The sequence below is a fragment of the Sprattus sprattus genome, assembly GCF_963457725.1.
Source record: "Sprattus sprattus genome assembly, chromosome: 12".
Taxonomy (NCBI): Eukaryota; Metazoa; Chordata; class Actinopteri; order Clupeiformes; family Clupeidae; genus Sprattus; species Sprattus sprattus.
The window spans coordinates 27,373,987-27,388,602 of record NC_137910.1 but is presented as its reverse complement, the minus strand read 5'-3'; the positions used below and the strand labels follow the sequence as shown (position 1 = coordinate 27,388,602).

Sequence of the window (14,616 nt, the reverse complement as noted above, 5' to 3'; positions counted from 1 at the left end):
AGGCCAAATGGGTCCTTTCCAAACTGTGGTTCTATTTGTCCCCAATCACTTTTTTGAGAAGTTTAGAGAAGAAAAGTAGCGTTCAGTAGACTAAATCAATTATTTAAATGTTTTTATATGACAGTTTTCAGAGGCAAGTAGTTATTACAAGCGTAGACCCTGCTCTCTGAGAGCTCCCATTTCGGACAATATCTGAACCTATGAAGTCTGCTACTTTTGGTTTGGCATTAACAAATATCATTTGAAACCATTTTTGTTGAACCCTGACATGGCGCCTTTTGAATTGCTTTATAGTAGTCAAAGTATCCCCCTCTTAGTATTCCCTCTGTCTCTAGTTTGTAGTTACAGGGCCTTGCTTCAGTTTTTCGTTTGGACAGAGATTTGGTTTTGTTTGTGTGTTGTATTTATGAGCTCACTATCCTTTTGCGTCTCTCAGTCTATGCCCAAAGCCACCATTGTTCTTAAGTCAATCAGATCTGATCAGGAGGCCACTTTATTAGTTAATGTTTTAACAGCACGTTACTTGCATATTAGACTCATTTTGTTTGGATATATAATTAAGATTTTATTATATCCTTCATACATCCCTAAATGTACTTTATATAACCCTGTCATCCGTGTCCCATAGTTAATTGTAGGTCATAAGCTATTTTGTTATGGTTCTGTTCTTGGCCTGATGGCCTAATGAGGTTTGCCGAATGACGCTACTTGTAATGTCACTTCCTTTTTGATCTTTATGCCGTGTTTGATTTGACATGTTTTCTTGTTGTTTACAGAAGCCGAAAGCGGTATGCTCTCTTCCTTATCTTATCTCCAACCACTTTAGATCTTCCAACTCTTGGATTAAATAAAGGACTCTGTCTTTTTCTTAAATCTGGCCAAGCTCTCTCACCTCTTTATTGTGACTATTGTGCTTAATGCACTAACTTCTTTGCAGGCAGAGAGAGTAGACTTTGTATTTATTTCTTTTTCATGTCTTTACTCTCCTTTACATAACCTTCATATAAATTTCGATTTGAGTTTTTGTCTCATGTCTGTCTTGTTGCTTACCCCCTTCCTGTCACTCCAGTTCTTTTTCAGTGTGGTGTCAGCGGTCACTTGTTTACACCTCAAACTAATTATGTTTCCTCCTCTGTTTTTGTCTTATGTTCACCATCAACAAAGTACTTCATGGTTCATGCCATAGGACTCAGCCAAATCTCTACAACAAATGTCACTTTTGCCTTCTCTCTGTTAGACCGAGTAGGGTCTGTTTGGTAATGATAGAGGTCATTTGGAACCTAACTGATTATCACTGAAGACTGAACGCAGTGCTTCAGAAAATAAGAATTTTATAAGTAGCGACATCAGCTTAATTGCCATATCATCCTAACATTCTCACATTAACAAGCTCACTAACACTAAGGCATTAACACTCACATATTCTCTCACACACAATGGCATGAGTAGAGATCATTTGGATACCGGCATTCATATCCGACTTGTTTAGCACTTAGGTCACATAGCCAATCATTTCCATTCTGCCTTTCATCATCACTCTGTTACTGTATTGTGTGCCTGTTTGGGTGTGTGTGTGTGTGTGTGTGTGTGTGAGTTTGAAAGTGAATGAAAGCTTCTGTATATATGTGTTTATGTGTCTGTGTGTGTGTGTGTGTGTGTGTGTGTGTGTGTTTGTGTGTGTGTGTGTGTGTGTATGTGTGAGTTTGAAAGTGAATGAAAGCTTGTGTGTGTGTGTGTGTGTGTGTGTGTGTGTGTGTGTGTGTCACTCATCTTGTACCCCTGGTGCCTGTGCGTCTTTGAGTAGATGTTTATGAAGCGAGGTCACTTCCTGTCAGTTTGGTGTTTTAAAATAACAATCCAACTGCACAGAAGTTACTGCATCTACGTCCTGTTCTGCTCTGCAGTGGCTGTCCCTGCTGCTTTATGATTTATTTGTGTAAAGTGCCGTTGTCACACTCTTGGTAACAGCATGCCTAAGCACTCATGTGATGTGTCATGCCTGCCTTGCCTCCCACAATGTGAGCTTTTCAACCACATCCTGCTGGCCACATGATGCCAAGCATCTGGCATCTGAAATAGTTTGCAAATAAATGTATGCGATCGGGAGAAAAACTCCCTAAAAACTGGCGTCTGTGATAATTGACCCTCTAAAAAATCTCAGATTTGGGGAGTGAAGACACGTGGGTTTGTAGTGAATGAGTTGTTCTTTTTTCTGTTGTTCCTTTCTTTCTTCCTTTCTTTTGTCCTGTACTGGAGCGCATGCCGCTGTGTGCTGCTTGGTGCCTACTGTGTGGGGGACATTTAATCCATTCTGAAAATGATAACTGAAGTCAGATGCTGCTTTCAAACTGACACCTCATTTTTCCATCTAAATTCCCCTCAAATTGCAAAGGTGAAACACTTTTGTGAAGACCATTTTGCAACAGATTAAATCACCCCCTCATTATCTTCCGTTTATTTCTGTTTTTCATTTTGACTGAACCATACATATTATGTTGAGCCCAGAGGAAAGATTGACTAAGCTTCATCATTGACTTTTGTCTATGACCCTTACATATTATTTCCCATCTATGAATCCAGCAGGAGCTACTGATATTCTCCCAAGTAGGCATGCTGATTGGAGGCAGTGATGTAGACATAAAGGCCTGTTGACACCTGAAGCGATGCGCTGAGCGGTGTATCTCCTCTCCCTTTCGTCTGGGCTCAGTGTGGCCAGGCGTCTGTCCCGTCTTCACGTCTCAACTAATATCATTGATGATTCCTAACCACAGGCAACCATTAATGACTATGTTGTCATTACATCTTGGTCTAATTCATGGGGAATGATACAGTGAACCAGTATTAGCTTCTCTCACGACATCGGTGTCACATGAACCTTTTGGACATTATTCTTTGTGTCAGAATGAATGTGGATGTAGCATTAGCCATCTGTGGGGAAACTTTAGTTTAGCTTTAGCTCTAGTTTGCTCCCATTCTGTAAAGGCAAGTTGTGGGCATTGATAGATTCATTTTTATTTCATGTCCTTGTATGGTATTGGATTGAGTACCTTTCAAGAAATACCATACTAAATAAATGCAAATAAAACATTAAGAAACTTTCAAGTAAACAACATAAAGAGTAATAAAGTAGCTTACCTACAAGGGGAGACATGCAAAAGCAGCTGGCTTACTGTAAACAATAAAGTAGCCGCTTGTAAAGTGGCAGCACTATGCTGGAGGACTGGTGGTTCTTAGAGCGGCCATGGTTTCACTCCTAGTGTAGAGCATCTCTGTGTCTGTTCCCCAGTTCAACACTTTTCCCTACTCCAATCGAGCCAAGTGTCTCAGTAAACCTCCAGCCATGTTGCTTCAGCAGATCTGACCCCCCCCTCGCCACTCCAATGAAAAACACAATTTCAATTATTTTCTACCACCTTTTCTCCTCTGCCAATTAGGACCATCTAAAAAAAAAAAAAGAATTGAAATTGAGCAACCATGCTGTTGTGCATTTGTTTACTTGTGTGAAACCAAAGACAAGACAAAACGGATCCAAATGTCTTTGTTTGGGTTCCATCAAGTCACCTTCCATGACCCCCAAACACAACAGCATCTCATATCCCCTTAAAAATGCCAAATGCCAGCGTGGCGCAGCATTGCTTCCACTACGGCACACCCTCAAAGTGAATGCTTCTCATACCTGTGTGTGCGGTACCATTCCTCTTGATTAGAACTCACTGAGTGTGCAGGCTGATCATCGTCCAGGAGCAATGACTTGTGTGAATCTTCTTCTCTGACCAAAACAGTATTCTCATCAACCCTGGCAACCATGTCAAGATGCAGGAAGGTACATTAGGATTCTTTATTGCCAGTGACGCCAAAGAAGTCAAGAGGTAAAACTTTCCCTTCTGTTCTGTTGAAACACCAAATCCAGTCCATTCTACTCCAGGTAGTCAGATAAGTCAGAGCTATTTTAGAGTACTATTTGCCAGTTGTCTGTGGTTGAAAACACAAATGTATAACGTTCAAATCTTCAGAATACTAAAAAATCCACTTATTTAATGATTAAGAGCAAGTATTGTGTGTTACATACTGAGTATGTACAATTAGGCTCATACACATAGGATGTAAGATTCAGATCAAGTAGTAACCCGCATAGAGGAGATTTTGATTCATTTCACAGTATCATAGAAAACAATGTTTTAATGTGACTTATTCTCTCTACTATTGCCATGATATTGACGTTTATGGGCCACAACACGATGTGATTTGATCAGAGTGAATTAAGGAATTTGTCTATTTGTATGCTTTCTTCCCTTCAGAGCATTTTACTACTGCAAAGCTTGTCACGACGACATCACAGATCCCAAACGGATCAAAAAGTGTGGCTGCAAACGACGTAAGTGACTTTACATTCACCCCTCACCTCAACCTGTCATTCTCTCCCCTACCCCTCCTGTCGCATAAGTAGCAACTGTTAACAGATCAGTGAATCAGATGTCCCAAGTTATCCACTGTACACTTCCAATTCCCCAGATGGCTGCCCTGAGTTCAGTTAAAAATGTGTGGATTTGTAGCTACTATATTTGTCCTAATGCTAGACTTTGGTCATGATGTGATTTATTGTGAATGTGTCGTATCTTCATTTTTGTTTATTACCCATAGTTTTGAGATGACATTGTGCATAATTTACTTCTACATTTCATGACATTGGGGTTTAGATTGAAATGCACTGAGTGCAACTTCACACGGTTTACAGCACATCACACTAACACATGAAATCCCCAAAATACTCATGCAAAGAGAGGAGACAGCCCTCCTGCTGTCATTGTCACCAGTGCACAGACACAAATGAGGACTATGGCTTCATATAAACCACAACACAACAAATACAAATACAAATAAGACTGAGAGCAGAGGGGAGCGCAAGAGAGAGAGAGAGAGAGAGAGAGAGAAGGGAAGGAGAGAGAGAGAGAGACAAAGAGCGTAGTGCTTGTCAGCCTTCTAGTAGATGTGGTGCTGGTTAGATGGAGAGGTGATATGGCGTGATTAGCGAGGCTGAAGAGAGAGCCTGTCAGTTTGCCAGCATGTCACCGTGACATCAGCGTGCAGTAATGATCCAAGTCAGGTGGAAAAACAAAAGGCAAGCGAACCCTGGTCGTTCACAGACATGCCTCTCGCACACACAATGCTTTTCAGCCCATAGGCCTGCCTGGCACTGCACTCCAAAAACAGACACAGACACAGACACAGACACAGACACAGACACAGACACAGACACAGACACAGACACAGACACAGGCACAGGCACAGGCACAGGCACAGGCTCAGGCTCAGGCTCAGGCTCAGGCTCAGGCTCAGGCTCAGGCTCACACTCAACACGATCTCCTCAGTGCTGCAATTGTGTCTAATTAGAGCTATGTGTTGTGATGGGCAGTTCATAAAACACTGGGTAGAATCATCTCCCCATTCTGTGCAGTGCTTTCATGATTATCTTTCACAAGCTCCTTTGAAGTGGAAAACATGAGATAGGCATCAACTTCATAATGCCCTCTTCACCGAAAAACTGCACATTGCTCTCCAAAAGCACACCAACATTTAGTTTTCTTTATTCAGTTCATTCAGATGAATGCATTTGTTTGTTTGAACACGGCTAGATTAGGCAACTGTAAAATGCATGTGGAAAGATGGCTTGTTAGCTACCTGACCTATATGAGCATTTGTCCAGACTAGTTAGCCATTGAATAAATAATTCAGCTAAAATCTCAGCACAGTCAGGGACAGAGAGAGAGAAAATAGGGGTCACTGACAATGACTTTAAAGCGCCTAGAAAAACACACCTATTCAAAAGGACAGCCTCCTTTTTCATGTCATCTCAATTATAGAGTTGAGTACATCGGTCTGAGTTTAACACGAGACTTAAACACCTTTGCATTTAATCATTTGCTCAATTTTCGTTGTCCCAGACGTGACACAATAGTGTATTTTTTTTGTTTTACACATCACTGCACATAAAGAACAGCCTTATGGAAAGTGATGCCAATTCCATTGCTTTGATGGGAGTTTGTGTGTGTGTGTGTGTGTGTTTTTCTCCACCATGTTGACCATTGACACACTTTTGATGTATTTCCTTCCTTTTGCTGCCGTTGGAATACGCCTCTTTATTTTACTGCTCTCTGGTAGTGATTTATTGTGAGTAAAAGCAGGGCTCCCTGTTGCCCAGAGCGCAGCCCCACTGTCTCTCCTTCTCTCCTCTCAGCTGATAGTAGAGTGTTCTATGTGTGTTGCATGTCCAAGTGTAGACGCTGCATCCTCTCCCACGCCTCTCTCATCTCTACACTGTCTCCAGACCAGACCAGAACTGAGTACAGCAGAGCCAACTCAACAGAACCCCAATCCCAACCACCCCCCCCCCCCCCCCTCTCTGCATTCAACCTTCACTCTGCCATTCATTTCCAATGACATAGGGGGTGTTTTATCTGCAGTTTGGGGTGGGGGGGGGGGTTGGGGAGGGGGCTGCATTTGGGTTTAATGAAATCAAGATGAAATCGATTCCAAACCCCACAGATTAATGTCATGTCCAAGGCCATTCTTCTGTCTTCCAGGGCCCCCACCCCTGTAAAAAGTTATGGCCCCAAAGAAATTTGAGGGAGGGGGGAGGAAGTCGGAAAATAAGAATGTGGTGACAATCTTAAATGTCAAACACATAGACTGATATTGGTAACATTAGTCATGGATTGAGGAGAGCCAAGAGGACGATGAAAAAAAAAATGAGTTGATCCATTTGAAATCATCTTCTTGCTGTCAGGGGTAATTTCGCACGCTGCTGTATTTTCAGACAGCGGAAAGTGTTCTGTGGGAAGGTCTTCAAAATTCTTAGACTTTTAACGAGCATCGTCTCCAAAACACAATCAAAACAATCTGGTCCTCCTTCTCCCTGGCTTCTAGACTGCTCCCACCCCTGGTAGTGCTTCAAGCTCCTGTCCAGTACCTTAGGACCCATCACCACTGCACTGAATTGAAATGACTCTGCTACACATTTCAATTCCCTCTTCTAATAGGCCCTTTTCTCACTTGACAAGCACTCTTTAGGTTATGGTGTGAAGTGCTTTGATGATCTGCTATACAGAAACCAGCCACTAGAGGTCCTCATAGTGCTTTAGTAGTAGGGTTGAATAGAGCAACTGACATGGAGGTCCTCTGTGAGTGAGTCTTGCAAGAATGCGATCAGCAGTGAAGCGAAGTAGTTGGGATGCGCCTCAACTTCGTTTTGTTTTTCATGTTGGTTTGGTTTGTTGTTTTTTTCAGTTTCTGTTTAAATGTGTCATGCCATTTCCACTGACATGTCGCTGTGCCATGATATGTTATTGTGCTCCTGAGGAGGAGCTGAGTTCTGTCTCGTTGAGGGGAAATGTGCTGTGGTGTTTTTAGTCACTGTGCTTCGTTTTTTTCTTCTTACTTTAACATGGGTTGCCACAGAATCTTCCGTTACCAGCCACTGTCTGCTTCATCGTGTTTTTTGGGTCCGTTGTTAGCACATTGTTCCACGTCCATTTTTGAGTATGATTTAATGTGATATTTATCCTCAAACGTTACTCAGATGAACTTTTGGATTAGAGGTTATGGCTGCTGGTAGCATTCTTGCTAAAAGAGGCCTCAGTATTCAGGTTTACGTGTTGAACTCATTGAAGTCATCTCCGTTATCATGTCTGTCTGTCTGTCTGTCTGTCTGTCTGTCTGTCTGTCTGTCTGTCTGTCTGTCTCGTGTCTCTCCACCACCCTCTATGTTTCACTGACTAACACATCACTAGCTGATGAATGTCAACCAGTCTCAACAACTGATTCAAGCATGACATTGAAATGACAGCCTTACTGCTCTTGTGTGTAATGTCTAAAACTGTTTCAGCCCCGTAAACAGTTGGCCGAGGTTCCCCTGTTTTACCTGCTTAGACTCTCAGTGGCTCTCATGTTGCATGCTGAAGATAATGGCTGATTTAAGTGGTTGTGCATGTCATACTGAAATAACAGTCCCTGAGGTCTACTTTTAAACAGCACATTCTCTCTCCCTTGAGGGGAACTAAATTTGGCTGGTTCATTTGGACTCTTGTCCACTGAATTTGAACTCTAAAATGCCAAGTTTTCCCCTGACAGTGAGCTGATTTGACAGTGCCAGACTTGATTACGGTCAGTTAGCACTGTGGCACCGAGAGACTGAAGACCAGGGACTGTTTCTGCACCCCCCGATCACAGCAATCAAGACGCGCTGTGATACTTCACCAACACTCCCCTGACGCACGCACAAACAAAACAAACACACGCGCCACGCCATAGATACAGGCATTCACAGAAACAAACAGACAAGCAGACAGATAGGCACACATGCTCATACAGAAACACATGCAGAGGCGTATACAAACACATTTCTCAGAAATATTCAACTGCCTCTGTTTATTATCTTGTGACAGATGCAATATACACTTTTAGAAAGTTCTAGGTGCAGTCTCTTACTTGTGTATTCTCCACTGGTAGTGTCATATGGCTCTGGCCTGAACTAAATGAAATTCTCTTCTATCTATCTGGACATTTAGCCCCAGGGGTCCATGTTAGTGGAGGAGCAGCTCATACTGATATGCCACCTCAGACACCTCATGTACACGCTGTAGGGCCCGGGCCAAGTGGCCACCTCAGACACCTCACGAACACGCTGTAGTGCCCAGGCCAAGTGGCTACCTCAGGGGGGTGCTATGGTGAAGCGGCTTAGATTACGGCTCCCAGTGGAATGCCTAGCCTGTAGCGTAGAGGAATGTTACGCCTTGGTTTGGACTGGCGCAATGCATGATGGGATACAGGTACGTGATCCTCCCCCCTTTAGCTTCGGGCCTAGCAAATGTCACCAGAGAGGTCAGCTCCTTCCAAACATTACTCATGAGTCACCCACACCTGTTCCCCTTTGAATGACCCTAATTCCTTTCCTTTCCTCACTGTCCCATTTGACCTTTTGACCTCCAATAAACAGCCTTAGAGCACAGCTTGACCCAGAGGGGTGATCACCTCTTGTAAAACGCAGCATAATTTAAAAGCACCTGATCGCAAGTAAATGTGTACCCAGTCCCCCATACAAATGATATGTTTGGCTTTTTTTTTTTTTAACATAATTCACCCAGTCAAGATGTTGTTCATCTCCTGATTGTGTGGGGTCAAGCCTGTGAGAAGCTTGTCACTAAGGCTTTTGCACTCTATTTCTGTTTCCTCTGAAAGTAAACTACCAGAACGTTCCCTCCTCTGGTCTCAGTATTTCTTTCCTTGCCATTAACCTGCTGCTTTTCCTCTTCCTCTCATCCCCAAAAAACATGACTTTAGCCAAGATGTCCGTCTACAAGCGAATGAAACTGGCATGTTGTTTTGATTGCGGCCGCTCTGAGCGTGACTGCTTGTGCATGTCAGAGAGTGTACATAGTAACATGGACACCCTTCAGAGAGCCTACCCACTTTCTTCTGTCTCTGTTCATGATTGCTCAACCAGTTTACGTGCCTGTAAGTTCGATCGCCAACACATGCTTTTCTCAATGTCTGTGGTGTATGTGTATGTATGTATGTGTGTGTGAGTGAGTGTGTGTGTGTGTGTGTGTGTGTGTGTGTGTGTGTGTATGTGTGTTTGTGTTGTCCTCATGTGCCGTGTTCTGTTTGTTGTAAATTCCATAGTCTGTCCTCCCGTGGCTCTTTTCTGTTTCGGTAGTTCTTTCTTTTCTTTTTTCTGTGTTACTATCTGTTCCTTTCTTGGTTTGGTGGTTCTTATTGGTGGTGGTGGAGTCTAGGTGTAGTGTTGGTAGTGTTGTGGCTTTGTGGTGCTTCTCTGGGTTCTCGGTGTGTGCCGCCGCATGCTCTGTAAATAAGGCACTTGTGTGGTGCCGGTGTTTTCCAGAGTTGGTGTTTGGTGTTTGTGTATTTATACAGTGTATGTATGCAGTTTCTATCCAGGTAACTACTGTGTGCTAAATGGAAAAGAAAAAAATGTTTTTTTATGTTGAAGGGAATATCGTTTGGATTTTTACTCGTCATGCATGTGGTTGATTATGATGTTTTGTTTTACTCTTTTTTCCCTAATATTATTTTTTGAAGACCTTCCAGGTTTAGGAGAGTGACAATACCGGGCTAACTCCAGCCCTCTGCTGCATCTTCTAATGCCTCAACAGGATGGTCAGGAAAAGGGTTTGACCACAGGAGAGCATCACTTACTGATGTGTTGGTCGAAACTGGGCAACTGTATGTGGGGGTCCTTAAACATTCAATCCTTTTTGTTTTTATTGGATTGAAAATCAGGGTTGCATATTCAAGGAATTATCTGCAGGGGACAGGGATTATTTATTTGTTATTTAATTTTGTAAATATTAGCCAAACTTATTTTAGTGTTTGGCTTTTTTTTAATTTTTAAAAACAGGAATAGAAGAATGCATAGTGTCCGGAAGGTGTGATCAATTAGAAATCCAAAATGGCGAGCATAGACATGGTGTAATATTTCCATGAGGAACAGAGTAGGACTCAGTAGGCCCTCAGCTCTCCATGGTGACCTGCTGTGGGCAGTGCCAGCTTTAATAACCACACTAGTTCAGCTTGACTTCTCCACACACTGAGAGGAAATCACTTCTCTCTCTGTCCACAATGTGTTGGAAATGAAGTATACAGCTTAGTCAGAGGGAACACTCTCTCGCTCTTTCTCTCTCTCTCTCTCTCTCTCTCTCTCTCTCTCTCTCTCTCTCTCTCTCTCTCTTCCCTCCTCTCCCAGCAGTCTGCTACCTATCCCATACGATGATTTTCTGTTAGAATCAGAAGGAGGAAGGGGAAGTCAATGTCCTTTATTTAATGCCGTGTACACCACTGTGGATCTGTCTAGCTCAATAGGAAAGTTAAAGAGAGATCCCCTGGCAGGCGCTCGATTGAGATGACTGTGATTTGGGCTGTTGGCTGTGGAGGTCAAATGACTGAAGCAGTTAACTGTGCCGAGGACAGTGCTCAGATGGGCCCTCTCATTAACTTTGAGCAGATGTGAAAAACTAAAGTGTCTGTCAATTAGAGCTGGCAGGAGCCAGGCTGTGGCAATCAGGGTCCAGGTTAGTGCGAGCACTCACCAGAACATTCTCAGGATGGCTCGCCAGATCAGCCCAGATTAATGTCAAACAGGTTCTGATGAGCGCAGCTTTGCATCCTCAATGTACAGTCGGCTCCGGCATCCCATGATATCAATTACAGGCCATTATGTTGTTACTGATCCCAGCAGTCTCCTGGTTCCCAGTCAGATTTCAAAAAGTCTTTTGCTGTCTTTGGCCTTTGCCTTTTTGTCCAGAGGAAAGTGTGTTCAGATCAGACAGGACAGGAGGCTTGGGTTCATCCATCCTTTTTTCTTGCCTTTTCCCCATTGGTTGTGTTTCAGGGTTAGCACAATGTTTTATGACGTTAATGTAGTATCTTCATCTGAGTGATGTTATCCTTTGTGAATAATGGAATTTGTAATGAAGACTTTTCTTAAAATATTCCGTGGACCTTTTTTTATATGAAAAGTCTATGGACAGAGGGATGAGTGCATTAATCCAGTCATTGGCTGATAAGTTAATAGCCGTTTGTCATGTCCTTACACACAGTGGAGTTGTTTGCTGTGTGTTTATGGTTTAGGGCAAATGAAGGTCTTCTGTGCGAGGTGAGATGAGCACAGTAAACCCTTGGTTCATACTGAATATATCACCAGATACATTTACTAACTAGGGTGCAGTGCCTCAGAGTTATGCCTCCACATAATGCCCCGTTATTGCTGAAATAAATACTACTCCCTGGGATGCTGTAATTCTGAGGAATGCTTTAAACACGTGGCAGTAAAGGTAGTCTGTCTTCTGACAAGTGGTAAACCCCCCCACCCCCCACCCCACCCCACACTTGGCACTGGGGCGCGTTTGGATTCTCATTCTGTGCAGGCTTCAGCCCCCGGAGTGTAATGGTTCCTCACCACAGTCAGACGGAGAATTATTAGTATGAAAATGAGGTGTGTGAGTGCAGGAGGCAGACTGCTCCTCACTCCCCCACCGCAGTTGCCCATGCCAAAGCCCCCGAAGAGTGTTGTGACAGTGTTTGAGCAGGAAGCTATGCTGCTATCTCTGTTATTAGGGCTCGCTTATTCACTGGAATATTAAGGAGGGTGTTGTTGTGCCTTAGCAAGCACACTCAGGAGACTTGCCAGCAGTTTTTGTTGAAGTTGTCCTTCTAATGCACAGTAAGTTCTCCCACAAAGAGCCATATTCCCCTAACAACACTGGGGACTACAAGAGAAGGGACTACAAGATGGTTAAAGGCTGCTAGCTGCAAGGCTGCTCTCCTCCAGGCAGTGACAGGGCCTTTCACACAAAGCCAGAGCGGTGTTGCTGCTGCTGCTGTTGTTGTGGTTGTTTTGTGAGACAAGGTGGATGGTCTTGGGAAGAAAGAGGTCACTCCACCCCTCTAACCCTTTGGGCTCCGCCCCCAGCTGCAGGGGGTTGTGGGGGACGGAGGCGGAGCCAGCAGGGCCGGCCAAGCACCGCCCGACTTGTGGGGTGACATCAGCACCAGGGAGCCTTATGCAGGGTGACACGGAAATTATGTTTGCATTTTCATTTCCCCAGTGCGGCGGCTCCGTCACCAAACTCGGCCTGACAGTTCCTTTCCACCAGGCAGTCGCGCGCTCCCTTCTCGCCCCCTGCCACTCGCCAGGACAGATGCTAGCCAGCTAGTGCGCCCCACTCCGGCCCGTGCTGGCAGATTGCACCCGACACATGCCAGTGCTGGCCGCGGCCGCCCGCCTGAGCCACTCTGTCAGGCCTCCTGCCCTGGGCGCATGGCGTGACCTTTCCACTCGCCAGGAAGGAGCTGAGGAAGAGGCGGGAGGTCTGGGATCCATAGCCGCCCCCTGACTGGGCTCTCCAGGCCTCCCTCCTTCCCCCTGTGCTCAGTGCTCCAATGTTAGAACATTCCAGAAATGCCTAAATACCCTTGGCTTCTTGCCAAGCTGAACTCTGAACCTCAGTCAGGCCTTAGGCTGTAGATGGTCATGCATGTATTAACGTGATGAGGCAGATGCTAGTGCTTTGAATATGGATATAGATGCAGATACTTGTAAAGCCTGTTTGGTTTAACATTAAGATGAAAGACCTGTCGTGATTTTACACATAATTGGAAATGAATATTACGTTCTGAATCATTTCATGATGCTCACTTATGGAACACTTCCATTGCAAACATTTCAATATTCCATATGCTATTTCCCATTAGCATACATCAATGGGATCTTCTCGGTTGATGTGTCTATCACTGCAAAACGAGCTTTGTGCTTCATACACAACCCAACCATGTGGAATTGATATGCTCATACATAGACGGCCCTCTTCTGTTTCTCCAAAACGATTAAGACATTAAACAACAGTCGTTGAAGTCATCTTTAAAAATCACAAAATGGAGTAAATAAATGTTTCAAAAAAAGAAAGAAAAAAAGAACGTTCTGCAATTCTCCCTCCCGTCTGTGGGAAACCAACAGGCCACTGGATTTGCATCCCAATTTACAGTCATGAATCCTCCTCATAAATCCAGCTCGTGGCTCTCCATCCTCTCCTCAGCGCTTCTCTTTCTCTCTCTCTCTCTCTCTTTTTTTGTTCTTTCTGGCTCTCTCTGTCCATCCTCAAACTCATTATATTTGCTTCCAATGTAGTATGCATTTGCCATCATCCTTTCACCAACCATCAGCCATCATGTGCCTTTATCTACAGATGATTGTGTTTCTGTTTCCATCTGTTTTGTGTGTATTGTGTGTTGTCCAGTTGTCTCTCATCATCTCTCTCTCTCTCCCCTCTTTTTTTCCTTCTCGCCGTAACCTCTCATTTGTCTTTACACTCTCCTCAGCCAAATATAAATATAATGGATATGTCAGATCAAGTAAGTCTGTTCCTCTGTTTTCCCCCACTGTGCTTCTGCCCTATTCATGCAGTAACGTTATGGGCTGCCTCGTGTGACCTGTGTGTGCGTGCGTGTCTGTATATGTGCGTGTGTGTGTGTGTGTGTGTATGTGTGTGTAATGCCACAGTGCCACCATGCCTAGCTCTTGGTAAATGATGGGTATTAGTAAAGAGGCCTGATGACAGTGTGTTTCAGCACTTGTCCAACGTCAACTTAATCTCAGACATTCTCCTCTTAAAGCCAGAATCTCTACACAGAAAAGGTCATGCACTAGTATGATTATACTGTATGAAAGCCAGATGCTTCCTCAAGTGCATACTGTCTTTGTAAGAGTTGATTTAAGGGCCTCCAATGACATGACGTGAATAAGAAGTACATATGTTGAGCTTTTCAGCAAGGACAATTGTGTTTGTGTTGTGCTGCCTTCAGCAGCAGATGGCGCTACAACTCCAGAGAAAGCAGGAAGTCAGAAAGAGGCCGGTGTTCGGTTCAAAACAGATATCAATTTAGGTAAATGCTTCCCTGTGCAATCGAGCTCTAGAGTGTAATCTCCTATGCTGTCCTACATGCTTTTATGTAAGTTTAAGTTTCATATATGAATTATGTTTCAATGTCCCTTATTGTTTTATCCTGTGTTGATAGAAAATTGTAACAAATGAATATGCGCTTGAA

The 14,616-nt window shown here is 43.8% G+C and overlaps 1 protein-coding gene across 1 annotated transcript in view; it reads left to right on the top strand.

The window, feature by feature from the left end:
* kcnma1a (potassium large conductance calcium-activated channel, subfamily M, alpha member 1a) overlaps positions 1-14,616 on the top strand; it is a 135,108-nt gene that overhangs the window by 95,709 nt on the left and 24,783 nt on the right. Inside the window, exons 17-19 of the mRNA XM_080848886.1 lie at positions 3,783-3,869; positions 4,299-4,375; positions 14,374-14,454. Of these exons, the coding sequence (XP_080705012.1) occupies positions 3,783-3,869; positions 4,299-4,375; positions 14,374-14,454 (245 nt within the window). The remainder of the gene's footprint in view (positions 1-3,782; positions 3,870-4,298; positions 4,376-14,373; positions 14,455-14,616) is intronic.